We start from the raw sequence: 8,752 nt of genomic DNA, 5'->3' as shown, positions 1-8,752 counted from the left end.
GGGGGGGGGGGGGGGGCGAGAGCACGAGAGGACTGATAAAGCTGTCTCTTCAAACAGGCCGCGAAGGCTAGAATTCGCCTTCTGCTAGTCATGCAAGCCGCACACACAAAAATCATTACGTAACCCGACTTAACTCCTTCCGAGTGCCGCCTCTTGTCTACTGTCTAATTTAGTTTTATCCGTTTTATCGTCGTGGATTACCGGCCATCTCATTGATCGTTGTGAGTCTTGATCTCATTCGTTTTTCGACAGGGCCTTTTTAATTAGACATTCCGGTAAAGCTGAAATACAGCAGAAAGCGGGGACGAAAAAATCGGGAATCACTATCCTTTCACATGGTGACTTCCGTTTTCTTGTTCGCAGCCTTCTTCTGCGAGGGGGAAATCACTTGCGTACCTAGTACACCCAGACACTAAAGGCCCACTCACTCGTACTAACAGCGTACGTACACTAATTGTATTTGTATATTTTTGTGCAAATGTTCGCACTAAGTTAAAACCTACATTTCGTTTCGCCCGTTTCGCACAAATTTGTACGCCAAAGTGAACGATTTCCTGCACTAAATGCACAAAAGTGTCCGAATCAACGCAGAAATCTGTGCAAAAGATTTGTTTCCTTACGGTAGGACCCTACTGAAAATATACCGAAAATCGCAAAAACGTCGGATTCGTAAGGTTAAAAACGGTCTATGGGCTCGTAGACCAAAAACTCGACCTTGAAGTTGTAGAACAGAGCTCTCTGATAAAAACAAGATGTAAACGAAATTTTTCCGTAAAAATTTAAGACACCTGAAACTTTTCGCGTAGAGGCCTGAGACCTGTACGGGAAAAGTTCCAGGTGTCTCAAATTTTGACGGAAACAATTCGTTCATACCTTGTTTTCTTCAGAGAGCTCTGTTAGCTTCAAGGTCGAGTTTATGGTCTACGAGCCCCTGGACCGATTTTCACTTTTTCACTAGGGTCCTACCCGGTCCTACCTTAAACTTGTTCAAATAAAAAGTACGAATCCAGTTCCAGTTAGTGTGTACCAAAAGGTAGAAATCAAGCGTAATAGTCTTGTATTGTATTAACATAATTCTGTAAAAATGATAAAAAGTTATGCTAAAAATAATGTGTACCAAAGTGTACCAACGTACTAACTCGTATCTGAGGTGATTTCCCCATCGTTCTTTTGCTTTTCAGCTTTACCGGAATGATTTATTACTCTCATCCAACTTGTCCATGGTATAAAAGTTGGCTTAGATTGCTTTGGACTGGCAGGGTTTAGTTTGAAGAAATTAAAAACGATAGACAAGATGTCATATGCATCAATTTTTATTACTACCATTCTTTAAAAAGATCATATGATTGTGAAAGATGACTAATATCACAGGCAAACGTAAAAGCAGGCTCTCTCACCACGTGTACAATTGAAAAAGGCTCAATTTTCAATGTTTTTGTAACGTTACATCTTCTGCATAACAAAGAAACTTGACAGGTGGTGATTAGTTATTGAGCTCCGGCCGAGGCAAGCCCCTATCTGCTCGTGGGACTGATAACAAACACGATGGTGGGTGGAGGTTGTGGTAATGATGGCGGGGGTGATGATGGTGATGACGATGGAGTCAGGCCTCTCTGGCCACCCACTTGTCCAAGTCCTCCTCGGTGGGCATCCAGCCGCGGTCCGTGATGTCCTGGATGAGGTCGATGAAGCGCTGCTTGAGCAGCGGCGTGACCTGCAGCGGAATTTCTTGCTGTTCGGTCTGCTCCTCGAGCGCGCCGGCCTTGGCCAGGGCGTCCCGCATCTGCGCGACGGCCGTGTCGTCGCTGTGCAGGATGTTGTGGAATAGCGGCTGGGCCATGGAGGCCCACAGCGCGGTGCGCCGCATGTGCTTCTGCAGCAGGTCCCACGAGAAGACACGCTCGGGGTCCTGGACGCCCCCGGCGCGCATGTGGGCGTGCAGGTCGCGCAGGTAGCCGCGCAGCAGCTCGTCCAGGTGGGCTTCTCGCATCTCCTGGTCCGTGGAGATCAGGAGTATGCGCGTCAGGTCCAAGGTCGGGCTGCTCTGGTGCATGATCTGGAAGTCGTACAGCATGCAGTCCACGACTCGCCCGGTGTCCTGCGGCAAAGAGATGCACACTCAGTCATCTGCCCACCTGCCGAGAGGCTTATATGTCGTATCGCGCTCCGATATCGGCATATCGGCCCTCACCTTGTCGTACTTGAAGGCCACGTTGTTGTTCTGGCAGTCGCCGTGTGCCAGGCAGCAGCCCTCGCCGTCGTTCTCCCAGCTGGCGGGCTCCACCATGACGCTAAAGTCCTGCCATGCCGCCTCGCAGGCCTTGGTGATCAGCTTGTGTGTCTTGCTGCCCACTGGCCACCTTTCGGTCACTAAGTCTGTTGCGTCGATCCAGACCAAAACGAGGAAGGAAAGTTAAGAATTTACCCCCTTTATAAACTTTTTGAACGTGCAGGGGTCGCTGATAGGCACCGCACACACACAACACACTTTCAAAAGTGGGGGAAGAGAAGATTTACGGGTCAAGCACTCATTTTTATTTTTGTGTACATGAAGCGTCTCGATTGTGAAATATCTGGAATGTTTTTGGAATATCTGGGATACTTTTGGAAGAACTGGAACGTTTTTTAAATATTTTCCAGTGTGTATCGAAAGACCGACCCTCGATAATTACCCTCACCCTGCGTATACCAAAATTATATTAAATGTCCATATTGTAACTTTACCTGGAAGTGCTCGGATGCCTGTCAGAAAGGGTCGGAAAGTGTCCTTCATTTCCTGGCTGTCGAAGAGGTTCTCAAGAGGCGCCGCCAGGGCCTGGTACTTGTCCGGGTGGAGGTGCTTGAGGACGAAGCCGGCCGCGTGGAACTTGGCGAGCTGCTGCGTCAGGAGGCGGCAGTGGTCCACGTCCAGGCCCTTGGTGCGCACGGGCTGCCCGAAGCCGAGCGGCCCGAAGTCCTCCAGGGTGACGCAGTGCGGCAGCGGGCCGTCCACCGCCACGTCGAGCACCTGCGGCCAGCGCGGCGTGGACTCGGGGCCGGCGACCTCTGCCATGGCCGGCAGCACCTTGCTGTAGATGTGGCCCTCGGCCGCGAAAACGTCACCCATGATGCTCTCCATGACGGACATGGACATCTTGCACATGGCGCTCATGTCGGCCGGGCCGGTGGGGTCCTGCAGGAACGACAAGGGTCGTGTACACGAGGGAACAGCTAGTAGATTGGTGTTCAAACTAAGTGTTCTTTTGTAGTGCAAGAATTTCAGTTCCCCTGACAAATCGCCCCCCTCCCCCTCGTTACTTCTTGGCTAGCAGCTCTGTTCACTATATCAGGTGGCTCAAACGCGCGCACTTCTGTAGTTATGCTGTACCGCACGCAGGAGTGCGGGTGGGCTTGCCTCTCGCCCCAGTCCACGGCGCCTTACGGCCGAGCGAGTAGGCAACCCGCCCGCACTTGTGCGTGCGGTACAGCATAACTACACAGGTGCGCCGTGTTTATCAGCCACCTGGTATAAGAGGAAGAAACGCAAAGAGCGCCAGCCGGACTTCAACTCGTTACCCTCGCTTATTGACTGGGGTCATCGGCGACCTTGGCCTTGTGGGGTCTCCGATTACGTTCAGCCTTTGTCACTTTACCGCTTCTGCCTGCCGCGGATGTTTGCAGCCCATTTCTGTAGTCTTACTCGTGTCGGCGCAGACCCCGCCTTACCTCGTCGTGTATGTGGGCCCGGTACATGGTGCTGAGGTAGCCGTCGCGCGCGCCCGAGCCGGTGGTCACCGTGAAGCTGGAGGACGGAGAACACGAGTTGGAGGTATTGGAGACCACATCCAGTTTACTCTGCTGCGTCAGCAATATCGCTTACCGCGGTTTCTTGTAGCCCTTCCTGGCCGCGACATCCCTGAGGGCCTTGTCCACCACCGGCGGCACTTCCACCGACTCACATCCGTTCGCGGTCATGGTCGGCGTCGGACTGACAGAACTTGTCGCTCGCACGCGGCTCGCGACTCTAAGTACGTACAGTCCACTATACGCGGCGCGTATGGTGCGGAGCGGGGCGCGCGCAGGCGCCTAGGCCGCGCATTCTGCACCACTCTGGTACCACTTGTTGGTACAGCATTGTGTCGCGGGTCCGCCCACCCACTAGGGGCCACGGCTCTCTCATGGATGTAGCGAGCGAGTAGGCCGAGGGGTCCCTAACTCCCTTAAAAATATGTGTGTACACCGGATTACCACATTGTCAAGATTACCAATGAGTACTAATGATTACGAAAGATCACCGATCGATACTAGGTATGATTCGCCTGCATTCAAAATCCCAATGGCAATTGTTTGTCTTGAGAAAGATGCATTTTTGTGCACATCTTAGTTCTTAATTATTTTTCTCGCAAAGTTATAAATTTGCATTCTATGATTGGAATTTTTTTATTTTTGTCCAGGGGAGAGATGCACACCATATTCAACATGCGCGTTTGCATTTAGGCATGATGTGCACAAAAATGCATGTCTCAATCAACAAATTTGTCCTTTGAAAGGACCCACGAGTAGGTGGATTACCATAAGGATTACGCTGCGTACCAAACTGTGTAGAGAGAGAGAGAGAGAGAGAGAGAGAGAGAGAGAGAGAGAGAGAGAGAGAGAGAGAGAGGACAGATAAAGCTAATGCTACAAACAGGCTTCGAAGGCTGCGACCCGTGCCTTCTGCCAGTCATGCAAGCGGCCCACAAAAATCATTCTGTCACTTCTCCGACTGCTGCTTCATTTGGTTTTCGCGTTGGGACCCGTCTCAAGAGAAATGTGTGAAATCATCTCACCCGGAGGGCTCGCTTCCAAGCCCAAGCGATGAAGGCAGAAAGAAGAGAGTGTTCATGCCTCAATGCCAGTACATGTATGATGGATGAGCTTGCCTGAAGTTTGGAAACGTCTATACTCATACTTTTCTCGCATATTCTAACAAACATGTTATATTGAACTTACCAGGTGGCTGATTAACCCCGCGCACCTCTGTAGTTAGACTGTACCGCACGCACGAGTGTGGGCGGGTTGCCTACTCGTCCGGCCCGTAAGGCACCGTGGACAGGGGCGATAGGCAAGCCCACCCGCGCTCCTGCGTGCGGTACAGTCTAACTACAGAAGTGCGCGGGGTTAATCAGCCACCTGGTGTGTTGACAGTAAGCCTAGGAGAGAAGTAACATAAATGCATTCTAATTTCATGCATTGGTGGATTGCATACTAAAGAATAGTATGACATACTTGGTTCGCATAATGTACCGGGTGTAACTGTGAATACGCAGACGTTGGAACCCAAAAAGGGAATGGCCTATTGAGGGGGTAATTTCTTGTCTATCCCACAGTTACCTAATTTGCGTAATGTATTAGTTGTGACAACTAATTTTTTTTCCGTGTAGTGTGGCGTGGGGTGCGGTAGGTCATTCACCTGTACCTGTACTGTGTTTCAGGTCTATGACACAACAGTGTTGCGGGTTTGCATGTCCAAGGGACCAGTGCCTTGCGGGTATATCGAGTCCTAGTGCACTGTTTGTTGTGCCGTGGCCCTGACACTGACACATGGTACTCAGCAGTACGCTGCGGGTTGTCAAGGGAAAGCTCCTTGAAATAATCTTATCCGGAGAGCTGCTTCCAAACTCAAGCACCTGTCCGATCCGCCATCACTCGCATACCCTTATCATAACGAAGAAAGAAGAGAGTTTTCATGTCTAGACAAGACATGAGCTCACTGACAGGACATAATTGTTTGATAGAATCGTCTATTACTTTTCTTGCATATTCTAACAACAATGTCATACTCTGATCTTATGTTTTGGTTGTTAGCCTAGGAAATGAGCACAACAATTAGGCGGGTCGTCTTTTTTGGCTCAGTAAGGACGTTTGGATTGTTACAAAGCATACTTATTGGGGGTGCGATACTACTCTTGTCTAGTCCCGCGCATTCGTAATCCCGCCCCCACCAATATCCTGCGCGACCCCACACCGTTCTCTTTGCCCTCGAGTGCACCGAGGCAGCGGTGGAGATAGTAGAGCTTTCATCGAACGTTATCCACCCATCTGTAATCCACGGTGGTCGGTAATGAAACATTCTAAGGTACAGGATAAATGGAGCTTAAAATAAAAGTGTATGTACAAAAAACTGTTTATTGGGAAGGCACTAAGAAACATAACTAGTAGTCTGCCGATACTTCCGGCCTGTTGACGCCCAGCTCGGCCGCGAGAGTGACCACCTCGTCCAGGACGGACCTCGCCGGGTCATCAGTGTCGATGTCCAGGTCGCCGCCCGCCACCACATCGTTGTCCTCGCCGCCCTCGTCCGAGCGGCTCTTCCAGCCAGAGAAGCCGTCCAGGTCGCCGTCGTCCCCGGCGTGGTCCAGGTTTGTCAGCTCCTTGTGCTTCTTCTGCACCTTGATGAGGTACTTGACGAGCTCCTTCTTCATGACCTCGTCATCCTCGTCCACGTCCACCTGCACGCCGACGTGGGCGCCCGTGTCCTCCACGACGTGTGGGATGAGGAGGGGCACCTGCTCCACCTGCTTGTCGGGGTGCGGGGTGTGCGCGGCCGGGGGCGGCGCGGGGGCGGGGGTGGTCGTCGGCGCGGCGAGTTTGGCGGGTCGCTGCTGAGCCAGGGGCGGCGCGACCATTCCTGTAGCGGAGGGGTCGTCGTCCACCTCGTCGACGTGGATGCCGAGGTCGCGGAGCTTGCCCAGCAGCGCCAGCACTCTGCGCAGCAACACGCGACTCTCTCAGGAGGGGACGTACCCAGTGTGCACGGCTGCAGCCCTTCCAGCCTGCAGCCAGCCCAGCGCGCGCGCCGGGTAGGTTGCGTACTCACCGGGAGGCCTGCTGGCGAGCGTACCACTCTGCGTCCGGGTCGTGTTGAGGGAACGGCGTCGGTGCGGGGGCGGCCGTGGGGGCCGGCAGCACGGGTGCGGGGGGCAGCGCCGGAGGTAGCGGCGCGGGTGGGGGCGGCGGCAAGGCAGGCTCGCTGGCGGCCGCCGCCGCCGCCGCCAGGTCCTGCGCGCTGTGGAAGTGGTACTGGTGCGTGACCCCGGCGCCGATGGTGGACACGGACTGGTACACCCGCGGCGGGTTCACCGTGTGCGACTGTAGGGAAGACCGGGCGGACCATTAGTCTAAGAAATCGAAACCTCCGTGAACACAAAATAACACAGGTTGCAACAACTACTAAGCGAAATTCGGGCCGGCTGTGGAGAAGATGACCCTGATCGCAGAGAGGTTGACCCCTAAGCTGAGAGGAGGGGGCAGTGAGTGACCTAAGGTCAGAGCAGCCCAGAGCAGCCAGACGCGGGGCATGGGCGGTTGCTTCAGCAGTGATGGTTTTGGACCAGTTGAGCAACGCGGGCCACCTCCATCTCCATGCAATGGACCGGAGCCGGCCTGGCGGAATAACACTACAAGACGTTCTGGTAGCCCCGCGCCCCAGACAGCCGATAAAGGCTCATGCTGGTCCGCACCCGCGCCATGGCCGTGTCCGGGTGGTGGTGCTGGTGGCCCAGGATGGTGCGGGGCAGCTGCAGCAGCGCGGCCATGGCCTCCTTGGAGGGCGGCGTGTCGCCCGGGTAGCCGCCGCCCTGGAGCACCACGACGTGGTGGTGGTGGTGGTGCACGACGCCGGGCACCTCGACGGCGCCGGGGCCGGCGGCCAGCGGCGCGCCCAAGCCCGGCGTCAGGGGCCCGGCCAAGGACCCCGTCAGCGCGTGCCCCAGGTGCGTGTGCAGCGTGGCGGAGTGCGGGAGCACGAGCTGGGCCGGGCCCATGGCCTGGCGCCCGGGTGTCCGCAGCAGCGCGCTGCAAGGCAAGGGACGGTCAACGGTTGTAGATACTGACGTTTTATGGGAAAACTTGAAAGTTCGTGTTCTATTCAACTTATTATTTTGTAAAAAATATTGCAAATTTGACATATATCACTTTTAGCGCCTGGCAAAGATGCCACGACAGCCCCCACCTCTGTGTCTGCAGTAAACAGTGACTCACTGAAAGGTCCGTCCATGCGTCCTCACGCCCAGGATAAGCGCGGACAGCAGACCCAGCAGCAGTTGTACGGGGCCGCGCAGCCTCAGGATGGTCTAGAGTAGGGCGACCGGTGGAAAGAAATAATACAACAACCCATTCATACACGCACTTCTGCCAAACCGGGGGGTGGTCGGGAGAAGGATGAATCAGCCATCAGTGACGGGTGAACGCCAAGACGCCATCATCGACCTGCCCCCATACAATCAATAATCGCTTACCAGAGCCAGATTTTTCGGAGCTCGCATCCTGGAGGCGCGGACCTCGGTGTTGGCGCGGTCATAGCGGCCGCCTGAGGAAGAAAGTCTTGTGCTCGGGATGGAAGGCCCTTTTGTACTCCCCCGCCCCCTCGTCACCACTCCTCTTGCTCCCCACCCCCTCCGCACGGGTGTCACTTGGCTGCGCAGGGCTTCACGGTCGGGGGCGCTCATCTCCGCAAGACGCCATCCTCTTACTTTCGACGGATTGATTTGCTTTCTCTGCCATCGAGCAGCTCTAATGCCGACGACATTTTTCCTGTTGTTCTTGTTGTTGTTTTGTTGTTATATATCGCGGAAGATTTTTTACTATTATGCAGCACGCACCGGAGCCGGCCGCGCCTGGACAAGCTTGTACCGCCTGGACCAGCCTGGACTGCCCCGGACTGCCCACGGGCCGGGCCCGCGGCAGGTTCAAATACCGGTAAAGTTGCGGTGCCGCAGGTCAGGTCGGGGGG

General features: G+C 54.4%; 2 protein-coding genes across 2 annotated transcripts; both read right to left on the bottom strand.

The window, feature by feature from the left end:
• Positions 1-1,297: 1,297 nt before the first annotated feature.
• On the bottom strand, positions 1,298-4,149 carry LOC113208044 (uncharacterized). The gene is made up of 5 exons (XM_026424875.2): positions 3,860-4,149; positions 3,706-3,781; positions 2,725-3,172; positions 2,192-2,376; positions 1,298-2,098 (listed from the first exon to the last, which is right to left on the bottom strand). The coding sequence occupies exons 1-5, from the start codon at positions 3,952-3,954 to the stop codon at positions 1,604-1,606; spliced, it is 1,299 nt and encodes a 432-aa protein (XP_026280660.1). The 5' UTR covers positions 3,955-4,149; the 3' UTR covers positions 1,298-1,603.
• A 1,978-nt stretch (positions 4,150-6,127) lies between these two features.
• On the bottom strand, positions 6,128-8,659 carry LOC113208043 (uncharacterized). The gene is made up of 5 exons (XM_026424874.2): positions 8,259-8,659; positions 8,002-8,093; positions 7,482-7,815; positions 6,839-7,110; positions 6,128-6,726 (listed from the first exon to the last, which is right to left on the bottom strand). Exons 1-5 carry the CDS (start codon positions 8,466-8,468, stop codon positions 6,174-6,176), a joined length of 1,461 nt encoding a protein of 486 aa, XP_026280659.2. The 5' UTR covers positions 8,469-8,659; the 3' UTR covers positions 6,128-6,173.
• Positions 8,660-8,752: the final 93 nt, after the last annotated feature.

Source organism: Frankliniella occidentalis, unplaced genomic scaffold, assembly GCF_000697945.3.
Source record: "Frankliniella occidentalis isolate FOCC.00 unplaced genomic scaffold, Focc_3.1 Scaffold311, whole genome shotgun sequence".
Classification (NCBI taxonomy): domain Eukaryota; kingdom Metazoa; phylum Arthropoda; class Insecta; order Thysanoptera; family Thripidae; genus Frankliniella; species Frankliniella occidentalis.
This window is presented reverse-complemented; position numbering and strand designations above follow the sequence as displayed.